Source organism: Monodelphis domestica, chromosome 8 (assembly GCF_027887165.1).
Source record: "Monodelphis domestica isolate mMonDom1 chromosome 8, mMonDom1.pri, whole genome shotgun sequence".
Lineage (NCBI taxonomy): Eukaryota > Metazoa > Chordata > Mammalia > Didelphimorphia > Didelphidae > Monodelphis > Monodelphis domestica.
In genome coordinates this window covers 160,556,286-160,573,894 of record NC_077234.1, presented here as the reverse complement: position 1 = coordinate 160,573,894, position 17,609 = coordinate 160,556,286, and the positions used below count along the sequence as shown (strand labels likewise).

At 36.9% G+C, this 17,609-nt stretch overlaps 1 protein-coding gene across 6 annotated transcripts in view; it reads left to right on the top strand.

Annotated features, from left to right (window-relative positions):
- Positions 1-17,609, top strand: part of DZIP1 (DAZ interacting zinc finger protein 1) — a 108,087-nt gene that overhangs the window by 31,622 nt on the left and 58,856 nt on the right. For all 6 annotated transcript variants that reach the window (XM_056807520.1, XM_007501387.3, XM_016424967.2 and 3 more), the window contains exons 6-8: positions 821-982; positions 1,468-1,605; positions 3,944-4,006. In XM_056807520.1, the coding sequence (XP_056663498.1) occupies positions 821-982; positions 1,468-1,605; positions 3,944-4,006 (363 nt within the window). The remainder of the gene's footprint in view (positions 1-820; positions 983-1,467; positions 1,606-3,943; positions 4,007-17,609) is intronic.

Sequence of the window (17,609 nt, the reverse complement as noted above, 5' to 3'; positions counted from 1 at the left end):
CAGTAACACCTGCATATCACTTTGTGCCAAGAAGAGATCATTATTCTGTGTGACTTCAGTTTCTGAGAAACTTCATGGCACTTGTACCTTGTCCTTAAGAACTAAACTAGCTGACCTGGTCCTATCTTTAGCCTCTTCCTTGTTGATTAAAGGTGATCTTATCTCAATCTCTGGTGCCTGTAAATATGCTGATACATTTTCACTGGTCTAGGGATGCAACTGGGACCCATAAATTCACAAACCATTCTTTGGAGACAGAGAGAGGTGGCCCCAATCCCACAGTGATGTGTATGCCCACTTCTCTTAATGTAACCAGTTATGATCCCTCACCACCATAACCCTAGCCCATTGTGTGATTTCTGTTCTGTTCTTTGTTCTATGCTTATAAAAGTGCATTGCATCATCATTTCTGGGCTTTTGGCTGGAAACTGAGGTGGCCATTAATTCTTTTATTGGCAGGTAGCATGCCACTGTTAACAAAATGATATCTTTCTTGAAGAAGTTTGCCTTGGTTTATCTTTTTTTGTTAAATTTAACTCATGACAAATACCTGTGCATAGAACATAAAAGAGTCAAGTTTCTGGGACCCTGGAAATTTTCATATTTTGAGAGTCATAAAGATTGGGTGATATTTGCAGGAAAAGTTGGAACTTTTATTAACTGAAACAGTTTTTAATTTTGTAAACCAACAACCTATTCTTACCTATATAAATAACTAACACTGGGTAGTAATTGCTATCAAGCCATCACAGTAAATTTTTAAAGTTTTGCATTTTCTATATGCCAGAACTTTGAATGTGCTCTATTAAATGAATTTTAGGAATATGAAATCCATAAAACAAAAGAGGAAGAAATTCTAAAGTCTTTTGATAGGTGGAAAGAGGAAGAAAAAGAGAAACTAGTTGATGAAATGGAGAAAGTAAAAGAGATGTTTATGAAGGAATTTAAAGAATTAACTTCCAAGAATACAGCATTAGAACATGTAAGTATTAAATCAGCATTTCTAAATGACTAAATGTGATTATGCTTGATTTTAAGAATTGTTTTTTGAGTCTTCATCAGTTTTTAACTTTATATATTGCCTTAATGTTTATCCTTTAAAGCAGACATTATTGACCTAAAGTCATAGATTTATGGGAGTACATGGGTTTGAATGGAAAAAAATACATCTTTATATCACTAACCGCTAGATATTCAAGCAGAGTCTCAGTAAGCTCCTCCTCAGGAAAGAGGAAATTTATGTTTTCAGTGGGATTCTTTTCTCTACTAATCCTCCTTAACTGGGATTCCAAGTGTGTCTAGGTATATTTCTGGAAGTGAAATGCTTCAGTGGACAGTTTTCATTATCATCCAAAATAAACATATTAAAATATAGTTATGCCTTTCCAAGTGGGACTTTTAATTATAATCTTACAGGTGTATGAGCAATTTATGTATCTGTGCTATTAAATTGTTTCCTTCTGATAGCAATTGTTAGAGATACAGAAGTCCAATTTGCAGATAAAATCCAACATAGGTACTTTAAAAGATGCTCACGAGTCTAAAGAAGACAGACCTCCATATCCACAGGATTTCCAAAATGTGATGCAGCTTCTTGATAATCAGGTACGTATCTTATGCAAAACTTTCTCTATATTTGGAAAGATCTTTGATTTCTTTAATGGGGATGCTTAGTGGGGCAAGAGCCAAGTGAAGTAGAAACAGAAGGTTTTAGATCTTTCCTCAGACATCATGAGATAATTAATCCCACTTGAACTTCAGTTTTTTCATGTGCAAAATGAAAGCATTGGACTTGTTATTGAGTTGTTCTGATTCATGAGACCCATTGCCTAGCCAGATCCTCATATATTTTTTGGATATATTTCTGCCTTATCTCCTCTTCCCATTTATAATTTTGTGGATAGTGCAAGAGAGGAGTACCTGTGGTCTAGAGTTGGAAATAAGCTTGAAGAATACTAGACCGCCTTTCACCATGGAAAAATGCAGAAAATAAGTCCCAGGGAGGTGGACTTGTCCAAGGTGCCAAAGGGAAGAAGCATCAGAGAGGGAATTTCAACTAATGCCCCTTCAATAACAAATGCTCTTCCCTAACAGCAATACCAGCTTACTCAGTGACTTCAGCCAAATACTTATGTCTTGGGGTCTAAGGCTCTATGTCTGATGAAGAAATGAAGTTTAAACCCAGTAGGCAATGAGATTATCCATTATTGAGATGAGACAAAATAAAGAGAATGGGCTGGGATTGGGCTGGGGCAAGGGGGATTTCTGATCCAGTGCCGGAGAATTTGGACTTTTACCTGCCTGAAGCTAAGAGATAAAACCAGGTCCTCTTATCTGCAGATCATAAGAAGTAGGAAGTCTGCATTATTGACTACAGTCTGTAGTAGGCATCAGCTGCTACTGGCTATATAGGAGGAGGAAAATGAGGGAGGGGGAAGGAAATAAGGCACCCAGAAATTCACACTCCAATGCCCTAAAAGGTCTCCACTTGCCTCCTGTGTTCTGATAGCCCCTTAGCATCCTCCTCTCCAGGCGATACTTCTCTTACATGGAGGACTGATTTGGCTACCCTGGAATCCTTTGTCTTTGGGGGAAATCTGGAATTTCAAGATTCTGGTCAGCCATAGACTTGGAAGGAGAAACCCAAGGATCTCAAATTTGTCCCCAAGACTTAGATCTGCCATCATTAGGGAGTTAGGGTCAGGGTTTGGAATTAATTAGGATTAGGGGTTCATTAGGGCTGAGTTCCAGAGATATCTTAGGGGCTGTCCTTTACTCAACAGGGATAGATGGGAAAGAAGGAAGAAAGGAAGGAGGGAGGAAAAAAGAAAGAAAGTGAAGGAAAGGAAGATGGAAAGGAAGTGTTATCTGCTCACTAGACAATATGAATGACTTCTCTCTCAAACATTATCCATTTCTTCCCCTTAAGCCTAGAAAGCACAAGGCGTGGATTGAGCTACTGCTACTGCTGTTGCTACTGACCATTCAATGGGATCAAATTCTTATGGAGAGAAAAGAATCTTAAACTAAAGTATAGACCTAGGGAAGCCAGGCTAACCTGCAGGTCTTATTAATAACAGACAAAAATTTCTTCTCTTTCTGTCCTGAACCTTAACCCTTGCTTAACTCTTAACTTCTTTCACTTAAGTGCTCTTAACTTCATTTATTTGAATGAGCCCCCAGATTTGTATACAATTAACTTCCCTCACTCAAGTATATTTATATTAAGTATATTTAACCATATTCACTTAAGTGCTCAATTATTAATTGCCCTGACTATGAGCTCCTTGCTTCTCTGACACAAATGCTCTTAACTTCTCTGATTTAAGATCTCTTAATTTCTCTGACTTAAGAGCATCTAATTTAAGTATTTTTAACTTTGTTAATTTAAATGCCCTTAACTACCTTAACTGAAAAATTCTAATAACTTTCCTGATTTAAGAACTCTTAATCTACAAGGTTGAGTGAGATCTACAACCACTGGAGAATTGGGGTTGGGGTTTGAGACAGTAGCAGAAGAAACCTTTTTGGATATTAATTAGATCTGCCTTCCCAAACCACCTGAGTGAACTTTCCTTCACTCAACAGGGAAAGAGAGAAGGGAGAAAAATAGGAAGGAAAGAAAGAGGGAGAAGGTAGGGAAGAAAAGGAAGAAGGGAGAGATGAAAGAAAAAGAAAAGGAAGGAAGGGAAGCCTTATCTCTTTACTAGACAATAATAATAATATTAATAATAATTAAATTCCCCCAGACACTAGCCTCTTCCTCCTTTAAGTCTAAAAAGTACAAGGCCTAAACATGTAATGGAGCTGCTTTAGACAAAATTCACTCATAATTTGAGACAATTCATAATAGCTTTCAGCTAAAAAGAAAATCTTTGTGAATAGATTTTTTTCAAAGGCAGATGCAATAATACAGCTTTAATGTTGTTTAATTGTTTTGTAGGAAAGTAAGTGGACTTCCAGAGTTCAAGCACTTCACCAAGAACACAAAAAAGAAAAGAGCCGGGTAAGATTATAAAACATACTGCTACCAGGACCAATTTTTTTTTTTTTAAGAAAGTAAAAACTAGAATAATTCACTTAATAATATTTCAGTAGATACTTGCTGGGGGCCATCATACCCTGAATGACTGACAAGGTCACAGTCTGGGGAAAAGGGGTCTTCAAAGCAGACCCCCATATGAGAGCTCCCCACTAACCCCCTCTCTGTGACTTCTCTCCCCAACTTCCCCCAATAATGGACTTGCTATGATTACTATTCTCTCCCCAATACAGGAGAAATAATATGAGAGCAAATACTTATAGGATCAATAAATATATGCCCCACTTTAATCCCCCTAGATTAGTACCCCCCAAAATTGCAATTACAGAATATAAGCCCAAAGATTATTGCACACAACCCCTCCTTTCTCAAGCACAAGACATGCTTCAAGGCCTTTCAATAAACACTGGCCAAATGCTTGAGGAACATAATAAATCTTTCCCTACAGTTATTGATGAACAGAAGCCAAGCAGTATTGCTAGGCACTTCAAAGTAACACAAGAAAAACAGAACTTGTAAATTAAGGAAAACCCCAAAACTGGTCTGCTTTAAGTCCTCACACCTAGATATGAAGATGTTTTGTTATTCATCTCCCAAGCAATTGTGATTGATAGTGAAAGCTGACCAAAAGCCCAATGTTCCTCTTAGCAGGTCAAGGGGTACAAACCTACAAATGGCTTTATTCACATTAATCATATCTATCACAGAGTGTTGTAGAAATGCAGTAAATGATCACAGAATTCTTTGTTGTAGTAATATCACAAGAGTGTTGTTTAGGTGATTCAATAATATCCACTCAAACTGCAGAGAATTGATTGTGTGCATGTACCTGAAAACCTATATAATAAACAAACCACGGCATTATGGCAGGTCCCTGTGTGTGATGCCTGCATACATGGGTTGAATACACAGTGTTTCTCATCTCATTATTCTGACCAGGTCATCACATCTAGGCAGAGAGACCCTGGATCCTCAGAGAAGCTGCTGGATGGACCTTACTAGATACTTACAGAGTTACATTTACTATATACCATGGGAAATGGCTAGTGCTACAAATCAGGGATTGATTTATTGATATATTGATTGTCTGGATTTAAGAAAGTGAAGAAGAAAATGTTAATGGAGATTAGATGGAAAAGTGTGTTATGCACAAATTTGGGTGGGGAAGCTTTTTGTTAAACATTAATCAGCTTATCCTTACTATGTACCATATGTAAAAACAAAAAAAAAATCAATTATTACTTTTATTATCTGTTGCTATTTTACTTATTTATCTACAGCTGAATGAATGATGGGGCTTTAAAAGTCAATTAGGTATCCTTAAAACTATGAGTTAATGACATAAAACAATAGTGTATACCCTATTGGTCCTTCCTTCTCTCCCTCCCTCCCTCCCTCCCTCTTTCTTTCCTTCCTTCCTTCCTTCAAGGTGGTTTGGGAAGGCAGGCCTAATTAATTACTTTTATTAATTAAAAGAGTATAAATATGTATTTTTCAAAATTAAACCTATTCTGTGATAATGGAAAGAATATTTGTGATTAGGGGGTGATGCAGTGGAAAGAAAAGAGGGGAATATGCACTTGAATAGTGCCTATAATATGCCAGGCATGGTACTAAGCACTTGACAAATATGATCTCTTTTGATCCTTACAACTCTGATTTTTAGAGTTAGGATATCTGCCTATATCATCTTGCTACAGAAATGATCTGGGGCAAATCAATGACTTCTTGTATGCAGATGTAAAAGAGCAAACAATTTTCACATTTCCTATCAGGGCTCCAAGAATTAACAAAAATTACCAAATTTAAAAGAACTTAATTTTACCATTGCCCTACCAGTGGTGGGTCCATGACTGCCAGTGGTTCTGGAAATGTATAAGCAGGCATAGCAACAAACTCTGTATTAGAGGATCCATTACATTTTCTAGCAAGCCAAAATAAGGTTTTTCTCAAAGTTATAATTATTTATAACTATATAATTATAATTATTTATGGTCAAAATGATATACTATAGATTATTCTTCCTATGAAGAATATTGGAGTTCACCTTGACTTTTATGTCCTTAATATTCACTTTGCTGTCATAAACTACAGGGATATTTGCTATCTCCTCCTATTAGAACTCTTGAGGTATTGAGGTACATTCTTGCAATGATACATCAAACATTTAAGAGTAGGTTGCAAAAGGGGAAAAAAGATGGAATTTTGGAAGAAGAATGAGTGACAGAAAAGACCGTTAGGAGAGGAGGATGCTGGGAGAGGAGGGAGACTTGACAGAGCTCCGTGAAGAATTCTGGGGTTTTTGAGCAGAGACCTCGAACTGGCAGGAAGCATTTCCTCGCTGAGGATCTTTGCCAAGAGCCATAAAAGGATTCATCTGAACATAATTCAGTGATTATTCCCAAGTCATCTCATCAATTTAATATCTCAAGGATCATCTCAAGAGAGACCCCGAGAGGGGATCGTGGACTCCTAGCCCGAGATCCCAGCTCTCCCCTTGCCCTGTGCATCTGCTCTGACTATTCCTTAGCCCAGTAATATCTTAATTAGTTTAAAAGAATTAGGGGGTATGGGAAAGAGAAACCCAAGTGGGCTAAACAGCTACTTGGGTGACAGACCTTTTTAGGGAACAACTGACTTCCTCTTACCAACTCCCTTACTTGCCTTATAAATATTAACCATTAAACCTTTTACCTAGTAGTCAGATATTCTTTCAAGTGGTATATTCTTAGAACTTAGGGAAGGTAACTTGCTGAGACTATATATGAGCCTTAACAGAGAGCATCCAAGACCCCTTCCCTGCTGAGTCAAGGACTCAGGGGAGGCTTGTCTCTTCAACCTCCTTGTGCCAATATAATCTGGGGGCACCCCCTGGTCCACATGATAGGGGAGACCTTCCTTCAATTCCTCATCACCCTCTCACAACAGGGGTTCCCCTATTACCTGAGCAGCACCCCTTGTCAGCATCTGTTAGGAGAGGTGAAGGAGAGTAGGAGCCAGCCCATCAAAGTTCCTATCACTTAACATTCTGTTTCCTTCTCAACTAGCTCATTATATTATCACTCTGATGGTTAAAGAGAGCTGATCCTGGAATCAGGAAGACCTAAGTTCAAATCTGGCCTCAGAAACTTAACTGTGTGACTCTAAGCAAATCCCTAAACCTCTGTTTGCCTCAGTTTCCTCAGTTGTAAAATGGGAATCATAACACCATCTATCTTCCATATATGAGGATCAATGAGATGATATTTGTCATGTGCTTAGCACAGTGCTTAAGAAATTTTTGTTTCCTTCCATCTCTTCATTTAATGGCTTTAGTTTAAGATAGAAAAGCTAGTCCTGTGTCAAGCTTCTCATTTGACTAAAACCAAAAGTCTCATATTTAAAATATATAGAGAACTTTGTCAAAGATATAAGAATGAGCTATCTCCCAATTGATAAAGGGGCAAAAGATATGAACAGACAATTTATAGATGAAGGCATCAAAGCCATATGTAGGTATATTAAAAATGCTCTAAACCACTATTGATTAGAGAAATGCAAACCAAAACAATTCTGAGATATCATTTCACACCCATTGGTTTGACTAAAATAACAAAAAGACAAAATGACAAATGTTGGAAGGGATATGGAAAAATGCAGGCTCTAATATGCTATTTGCGGAGCTGTGAATTAATCTAGCCATTTTGGAAAGCAATTTGGAATTACACTCAGTGTTATCAAATTGTGTATACCCTTAGACCCAGCAATACCACTGCTAGGTCTATTTCCTAAGGAGATCAGGGAAAAAGGAAAAGAATCTCTATGTCCCAAAATATTTATAGCAGCTCTCCTTATATATGACAAACAACTGGAAATTAAGGGGATGCCCATCAATTGTGGGATAGCTAAATAAGTTGTATATGATTGTGATGGAATACTCCTGTGCCTTAAGAAATGATGAGCAAGCTAATTAAAAAACAAAACAAAACTGTGTCTACCATTATTTGTTGACTTCAGTTCTTGTCAGCTTTTTAATCTCATACCAAAATTTTTGGTTCTTATGGTCTGTATATTGCCCAGAAAATAGTCTTACTGTTTTTTAGTTCCACAGTAAGAAGAAAAGGGTAAACTAGATGCTCAAGTCAGGAAGATCCGAGTTAAAATTTGGCTTACATACTTCCTAGCTGTGTGACCCTGGGCAAGTCACTTAACCTTTCCCCCCTCAGTTTCCTCATCTGTAAAATAAACTGGAACAGAGAATGGCAAACCACTCTAGCATCTTTGCCAAAAAAAACCTTAAGTGGGGTCACAAAGAGCCAGACACAATTGAAACCAATAAATAACAATAACAAAGAAGATTATTTACTACCTGCTAGAATGCTGTGTATCATTAGGTGCTTAATAAATAGTACTGAATGATAAAAAAAATTAAATAGAGGGCAGTGCATCTTCCTCTGTCTCCTAAACCATGAGACTTTGGGCATTCCACCTCTAAGTGCCAGTTCGCTCTTTGGTACAATAATTAATATTTACATTACCTGCCTTCTGGTGTTGTTTTTGAGGAAGACACTCTGTAAACCAATAAAATGCCATATGAATGTGAGTTATTATTATTATAAAAGGCCCATAAAATTTGATAGCCTGTCATTTTCTGAGATAGGAAATGTTATATGTTGGGAGGAGCAAGGAACTGGGAGTCAGGATGCTTTGGCTCTGGCTGTGCCCTTAAGGAGATTTGTTATTGTGGGCAAAGTCCCTATGAGCCTCTAGACTCCTATTTCCTTACTTATAGAATGAGGTAACTGGACTAGGTGATCTAGAATTCTATGAAATGAAAGTAATTTTCTTTTATCTCTATTTAACATAAAATGTGGTTCAATGACAATTTGAAAAATTCATCTTGCACTCTGCTCTTTCTCAATTAACATTCAATATAATCACTTTAAAGCACAGCTAGGCGTTACAGAGGATAAAGTGTCAGAATTGGAGCTTGGAAGATGAGTTCAAAATCTTAATAGCTGTGAGATCATGGGCAAGTCACTTAAACCTTTATTTGCCACAGTTCCTCATCTGTAAAAAAGGAAGACACCCTAGAGAAAGAAATGGCAAACCACTCCAATATCTTTGCCAAAAAAGGTCATGTGGAGTCGCATGCAACTGAACAATAAGCACAATAACTTTATTATTTATTTTAAATCATTACCTTTCATCTTAGAAGCAATACTGTTAATTAATTTCAAGGCAGAAGAGTGTTAAGGACTAGGCAGTAGAGGATAAGTGACTTGCCCAGGGTCACACAGCTAGGAAGTTTCTAAGGCCAGATTCGAACCCAGGAACTCCTATCTTCAGGCCTGGCTTTCTCTCCACTGAGCCACCTAGCTGCCCAATGGGATCTCCTTCTTAAACATCTCCTAACTTTCCTCATGAAGAGGGGAGCCTTTCCTCCCAAGACCCCCTTCTCTATATGATCTCTTACCTATTTCTAACTGGGATTATAGTTATTCATCTATGTCTCCTCTTCCTCCTTTGTTGCAGGTTTCTTGAGGACAGGCTGTACATGATTTTTTTAAAAGCCATTTTCTCTAGTGGTCATCATAACACACTTAATTCCTATTTGCTGCATTGGAATGGGTCTTTTGAATTGATTACTAATACCAAAGCCTTAACTCTTCAGCCTGGACCTCTATAATCATGCTCCAGCCTGCCTTTTTCAGACTTTCTTTTCAACACTCCCCTTTCATCTATTCTATACTAAAAAATGGCACAGAGGATAAAATGCCAGGTCTGCAGAGTTTTCTAGACTTCAAATTTGGCCTCAGGTGCTTACTAGCTGTGAGACCTTGGGCAAGTCACTTAACCTTGTTTGCCTCAGTTTCTCATCTCTAAAATGAACTGGAGAAAGAAATGACAAACTCTCCAGTATCTTTGCCAAGAAATCTCCAAATGGGGTCATGACTGAAAAGACTGAACAACAGCAGATAGTTACTCCACCTTTTTCTTCTAGCCAAGTCCTAAATTTATCCCCAGAATCTTGTTCAGTTAAGTATAGCACATAGTGGATACTTAAATATATATTTGTTGAGTTAGTAAGTTGAGTAAGATGGCACTCCTGGAATGGCATCTGTTTCAACTGCATCTATAGCTTTGGAGTTGAGTCTAACCAGTAATTAGTGGTTTGTGGTCTGTTTTTCTGGTGGCAGGTATAGAAATGGTTTGGAGGTTTCTTATGCAAGTTGTATGAGAGTCATCAGATGTAGTCGATAGAACACTAGGCTTGGAGTCAAGAAGATCAGAGTTCAAATCCATCCTTAGGTGCCTACTAGGAGTGTGACCCTGAGAAAATCTCAACTTTTTTTGCCTCAGTTTCCTCAATTATAAACTGAGAATAATAATAGTACCCATCCCACAGGGTTGTTGCAGGGGTAATTTGTTTAAAAGAACATAGCACAGTGCTTGGCCCATATGTAAACTCTCTTTAGGGTTTTACTTGATTATCCTTAAACCTGCCCTTCCTTTAAACCTTCTTTTTTTCTTTCCAGTGTGTTGCCATCTTTCCATTCACCCAAGTTTAAAACTTCAGCATCCTTACTCCCTGACCTCTATCTGTTCATTGGTCAAGTCTTGTCAGTTTTATCCTCTCCCTCCCTCCTTCTCTCTCCCTCTCTCCCTTTCTCTCTCCTCTCTCTCTCCCTCTCTATTTCCCTCTCTTTCTCTCTCCCTCCCTCCCTCTCTCCGTCCTTCGTTCCCTCCCCTCTCCTTCCCTTTACTTACTATTACTTTAGCTTCTCAACTGCTCTTCTTATTACTAATTTTAATCTTCTCATTATGCTCTGGCACACTTTTCACATTTAATTGTGTATCATTATATCTGTGAGGGGCAGCTTGGTGTTGTTGGACACAGGGTTGCACAAGAGTCAAAAAGGCGTGGGGTCAAGTTCTCTTGTTGGCCACATACTCTCTGTGGCTATGGGTGAATCAGTTAATCTCATAATGTGGCAGGCCATTCCTGGAGCCTATAAGTAATATATGAACTTTATAACTTTTTGAGGAGGAGTCCCCGTACTGACAAAATAATAGCTCCAGACAACCCCTTCCCTCCAAAAAATAAATAAATAAATTTAATGTATGCAACTTAGGACACAAATGATGTTTTCTTATTTATTTCTACATTTTTAAAATTCCTATCATTAAAAACCGACTATATTGAAGCTAGTGGTTAAAAGTGCAGTGGTCATTTGGCTGGAATAGAAGGTAAAGAGTTATTCTCTATTGTAGCAGGCTGAATAGAAGGAAAAATGTTTGTTAAATAGTGGAGATAAAAGGGTTGGAGAAAGGGAAGCTAAAATAATCATATCCTGGAAATTAAAAGGTGAATCTTCCCTGGTACAAAGTGTAAATTGGCATGGTTTCCATATTAAAATGTGGGGAGTTTTCTGACCACTAGGCTACGCTGTTTCCCTATCTCCTGGCTTTGATCAGTTAAAAGTTACTTACTTTTCCCTTCATTTCACTTTAACCCTAACGGGGGAGGTGTATTCAGTCAAGTTGGTAATCTCATCGCTAAGGACTTAGCCATTAATTATTCCACATGGATGGATGATGCCTGCTGTTCCCACAATGCACATATTGTATTTCTTTGTTTGGAGAACTTGGCTTTGCCAACTTTTTATTGCCCTACCTAGATTCTTTGGCAGTCATCTTTTGGAATAATTATAGTTGCAATGTAAATGGAGTCAAATAGTCATTTATGCCTATAGGCATTCCCCTAAACTTTAGGCATGTCAAAAATCTAGGATTGAGAAGATAAATGGACTACAGGACATCATTATCATTGCCTCATGATCCTTTACCTTGTTTTTGATACTGAATCTTCACATTCTTCTGAACACATTTTCTAATCTTGGCTAATATTTGTCTGGCTTGCCTCCTTATTCCTCAGAGGTTTCAAAAGGTATCTTTTTTGTCAACATTTTTTTTTACTTTTAAGTTATCCCTACTTTTTTACCAGGGCTCTGTTTGATGCCATTCTATTTTAAAATTTTAAATGTTTTATTAAAAGTGTAGCATTGAGCATCCACATAACCAATGAAACCTATTTAATAATTTAAAAAATTAAATTAATTTTAATGCATTTTTAAAAAATTTTATTTTTAACCCCTCCTTTCTATGCTAATAAGAGCTCTAAAATAGAAGGGCAAGGGCTAGGCAAAGAGGGTTAATTGACTTGCCCAGGGTCAATCTTTCTGAGGCCAGAGTAGAACCCAGGTCCTTCTAATTCCTATTCACTAAATATTAGACTTCTTTTTAAATGTATGAAAATATTATAAAAATTTTTCAGTCACTGAATCCTGATGAAGATTCTTTAGTACTTTATTCTTTTAGTTCTGTTCTTTTCTCTTTGATGCTGTTATTTTTCTTATATCTCAAGACCTTGCTTAGACAATATTTTCCTTCTACTCTTATAATTTTTGGGGGGTGGGGTGGGGTTTGACATAGTTCTTTTATTTATTTCTTTTTTAAAGATATTTTCCCATGTTTACATGATTCATTTTCTTTCCGTCCCCTCTGCTTCCACCCCTCCCAGAGCCAACAAGCAATTCCACTGGGTGGTACAAAGTACTCATTTTTGCTATAGAGTAATTTTTTAAGGCCTAAACCCCAAATCACATCCCCGTATATACATGTGATAAGTGATGTCATATGTTTTGCTTTTGTATTCCTACTTCCATAGTTCTTTCTCTCAATGTAGATAGCATTCTTTTACATAAGTGCTTCAGGAGTGTCCTGGCTTGTTGCATTGCTACTAGTATCAAAGTTCATTACATTGGATTGTTCCACCGTGTTTTACTTTCTGTGTACAATGTTCTTCTAGTTCTGCTCGTTTCACTCTGCATCATTTCATTGAGGTTCTCCCAGTTCATACAGAAAGCCTCCAGATCATCAGGCCTTACAGCACAATAGTATTCCATCACCAACATATACCACAATTTGTTCAGCCATTCCCCAATCAAAGGGCAGCCCCTCATTTTCCAATTTTCTGCCACCACAAAGAGCGCAGCTATGAATATTCTTGTACAGGTATTTTTCCTTATTATCTCTTTGGGGTACAAATTCAGCAGTAGTGTGGTTGGATCAAAGAGTATGCGTTCTTTTAAATCCCTATGTGCAAAATTCCAAATTTCCCTCCAGAATAGCTGGATTAATTTACAACTCCACCAGCAATGCATTAGTGTCCCGATTTTGCCACATCCCTGCTGAAAGGGAAAGGAGGGGAACCCCTGGGATAAAGGTGTAATGGTTTAGTCAGAATGTACTCTTCCTATCCATAGAGATCCGATGGCTGCCCTCTGTCCTTCAATTGGGTAAGGTGGAAGCACAGGTAAATGCAGAGGTCTGTACCAGATTAGGGAACACCACAGGAGTGGAAAATGATGGTTGGTTAGGTAATTTTGTAAAGCCTAACCCTCCTTCTGGTCACACCCCTTGCTGGAGGAAGATCAATGACTTTCGATCCAGGATTTGGCTTAACCTGAGTCTAATAGAGATCTCCCTCCTGGATCAAACCCTCCACCCAAAAACCTTCCTTCTTCCTTTTAAAGATCTGACTGCTAATTGTGGACAACAGCTATTTATTTGGGATAGGATTACAAGGGTGAGATTAGGTAAGAGGCTAGACAGGGGTTCCCTAGGTTAAAAGCACAGACTAATGGTGGGTCCTTTTGGTTTTGGCCAACAGCCAGGACTGGCCTGGAACCCTTCTCTGTCTTTTTTTTTTTTTATGCTGGCTAACCTAATCTCATATCAAAGAAGCAGCATATGTCTTTAGGTGTATCTGGCACTGCAAGAGATGTTTTAGGCTTCAGGACTGACTCAGCCTGCCCTTCAGGGTAAAACCCTCTCAAGCAGCTGAATGTCCAGTCAGTCCACAAAGGTCTTGAACTAATAGAGAGACAGGATCAGTAAACAGTCACTATGGGCATTGAATATGATTGGGAAATCCTCAGGAAATGGTGGGTTTCCAATCCTGAAATGGCAATGGGAGCTATTTCACTCCTGGATTCAGAACTGAACTGAACTTAGAGCTCATTGGTCCCCCAAAGTCCCTGCCCCTCAATCTTCCAACTGCCCCTGTCTGTCACCTCTTCTTCTCCAGCATTCCATCTCTACTCTGTGTAAAATTTTCTTTTTCATTCATCCCCTTTCATGATTTTGACCTTACCAAGGTCCATTTTGTGAATCTTAATACTTACCTTTAACCTTACTCTATGTATTTCTGAATCCCCCCAAATAAAAAATTTTCCCCCTGCTCTATGCAAAACTATTTCTATGTAATCATTCCTAACTAGGGTTTTCCCAGGAAAGCATAGGGTAAGGGATTGGGGTTTACAAAAATGAACAAAAAACAATGCCAATGTTGAATATAAGAAATACCAAAATCAATAACACTGCTATTACTATTATAGTTTCTACAATTCTATACTAATAAAACAATTCCCTATCTATGCTTATAACCAGGCAAACTATCTTAACTATAATTTCTTCCATTAACACAATTTTAACCAATACTTTCACAAAGAACTTCATCTAGGAAACTATTCTGCCAACGCAGTTTAAATTCTATTCTTTTTTTCTAATTTTTGGCCACCACAAAGAGTGCAGCTATGAATATTCTTGTACAAGTCTTTTTTCCTTATTATCTCTTTGGGGTACAAACCCAGCAGTGCTATGGCTGGATCAAAGGGCAAACAGTCTTTTATCACCCTTTGGGCATAGTTCCAAATTGCCCTCCAGAATGGCTGGATCAATTCACAACTCCACCAGCAATGAATTAATGTCCCTACTTTGCCGTATCCCCTCCAGCATTCATTACTTTCCATAGCTGTCATGTTAGCCAATCTGCTAGATTCTATTCTTAACCAATGTACTAATTTAGGCTAAGTATACACTAATTCTTAAGCTTACTAGTAAACTGTGATACTATGTTATGCTAATTTCTCTATCCTGTTATATATATGCTCTATTTACAATCTATCTACACAGTATGATACAATATACACAAACCATATAGCTACATTTGCAAACCTATGTTACAAGTATGTACAATTTTCATTCTGTGTAAAATCTTCTCTTTCATCACCATCAATATTTATTATTTTCCTTTACTGTCTGTCATATTGGCCAATCTTCTAGGTGTAAGGTGGTACCTCAGCATTGTTTTGATTTGCATTTCTCTAATTATGAGAGATTTGGAATACTTTTTCATGTGCTTATTGATAGTTTTGATATCTTTATCTGAAAACTGCCTATTCATGTCCCTTGACCATTTGTCAACTGGGGAGTGGCTTGATTTTTTGTATGTTTGACTTAGCTCCTTATAAATTTGAGAAATGAAACCTTTGTCAGAGGTTTTTGTTATAAAAATTTTTTCCCAATTTGTTGCTTACCTTCTAATTTTGGTTGCCTTAGTTTTGTTTGTACAGAAACTTTTTAATTTAATATAATCAAAATTATTCATTTTACATTTTATAGTGTTCTCCATCTCCTGCTTGGTCTTAAATTCCTTCCTTTCCCCTAGATCTGAACAGATATACTATTCTATGGTCACCTAATTTGTTTATCATTTCCCTTTTTATATTTAAGTCACTTAACCACTCTTAGTTAATCTTGGTATAGGGTGTAGGATGTTGATCTAAACCTAATTTCTTCCATACTGTTTTCCAATTCTCCCAGCAGTTTTTGTTAAATAGTGGGTTCTTGTCCCCAAAGTTGGAATCTGGGTTTTTCTGACACTATCTTGCTACTATCATTTACCGCCCCCCCCAAGTCTATTCCATTGATCCTTTGATCCCCTTCTATCTCTAAGCCAGTACCATATAGTTTTAATGATCTCTGCTTTATAGAATAATTTGAGATCTGGTAAAGCTAGGCTTCCCTCCTTCCCCTTTTAAAACAATATTATTTCCTTTGACATTCTTGATCTTTTGTTCTTCCAGCTGAATTCTGTAATAATTTTTTTCTAATTCTATAAAATATGTTTTGGTAGTTTGATAGGTATAGTACTGAATAAGTAAATTTAGTAAATTAATTGTCATTTTTATTCTATTAGCTTGTCCTACCCATGAACAATTACTGTTTTTTCAATTGTTTAGATCTAGTTTTATTTGTGTGAAGAGTGTTTTGTGGTTATGCTCATATAATTCCTGGATTTGTCTTGGCAAATGGATTCCCAGGTATTTTATCTTGTCTAGAGTAATTTTAAATGGAGTTTCTCTTTCTAACTCTTGCTGCTGGGTTTTATTGGAAGCATATAGGAATGCTGATGATTTATGTGGGTTTATTTTGTACCCTTCTGATTGTTTCTACTAATTTTTTAGCTCATTTTCTTGGATTCTTTAGGTATACCATCATGTCATCTGCAAAGAGTGATAGTTTAGTTTCCTCATTGCCTACTCTGATCCCTTCAATTTCTTTTTCTTCTCTAATTGCTACTGCTAGCATTTATAGTACAATATTAAATAGTAGTGGTGATATTAGGCATCCCTGCTTCACTCCTGATCTTATTGGGAAGGCATCTAACTTATCCCCATTGCAGTTGATACTTGCTGATGGTTTTAAATAAATACTATTTATTATTTTTGAGGAAAGGCCCTTTTATTCCTATACTTCCTAGTGTTTTCAATAGGAATGGGTGTTATATTTTGTCAAAGGCTTTTTCTGCATTTATTGAGAAAATCATGTGATTTCTATTAGTTTTGTTGTTGATATGGTCAATTATGTGGATGATTTTCCTAATATTGAACAATCCTTCCATTCCTGGCATAAATCCCACCTGGTCATAGTGAATAATCCTTGTGATAACTTGTAGCCTTTTAGCTAGTATTTTATTTAATATTTTTGGATCTATATTCCTTAAGGATATTGGTCTATAGTTTTCTTTCTCAGTTTTTGGTCTTCCTGGTTTGGGAATTAGTGCCATGTTTGTATCATAAAAATAATTTGGTAAGACTCTTTCTTTGCCTTTTTTTTGGTAGAATAATTTGTAGAGTATTGGGATTAATCAATCTTTAAATGTCTGATAGAATTCACTTATTAATCCATCTTGCCCTGGTGACTTTTTCTTCAGAAATTCTTTGATGACTTGTTCAATTTCTTTTTCTGATATGGGATTATTTAAGTATTCTATTTCCTCCTCTGTTAATCTAGGCAATTTATATTTTTATAAATATTCATCCATTTCACCTAGTTTGCCATATTTATTGCCATATAATTGGGCAAAATAGTTCTTAATAATTACTTTAATTTCTTCTTCATTAGAGGTGAGGTCACCCTTTTTATTCATGATACTGTTAATTTGGTTCTCTTCTTTCTTTTTCTTAATTAGATTAACCAATACTTTATCTATTTTATTTGTTTTTTTCCAAAATACCAGCTCCTAGTCTTATTTATTAGTTCAATAGCTCTTTTACTTTCAATTTTATTAATTTCTCCCTTTCCAATTTGGTCTTTATCTGAGGGTTTTTAATTTGTTCCTTTCCTAGTTTTTTAGTTGCATGCCTAATTCATTAGTCTCCTCTTTCTTTTTTCTGTT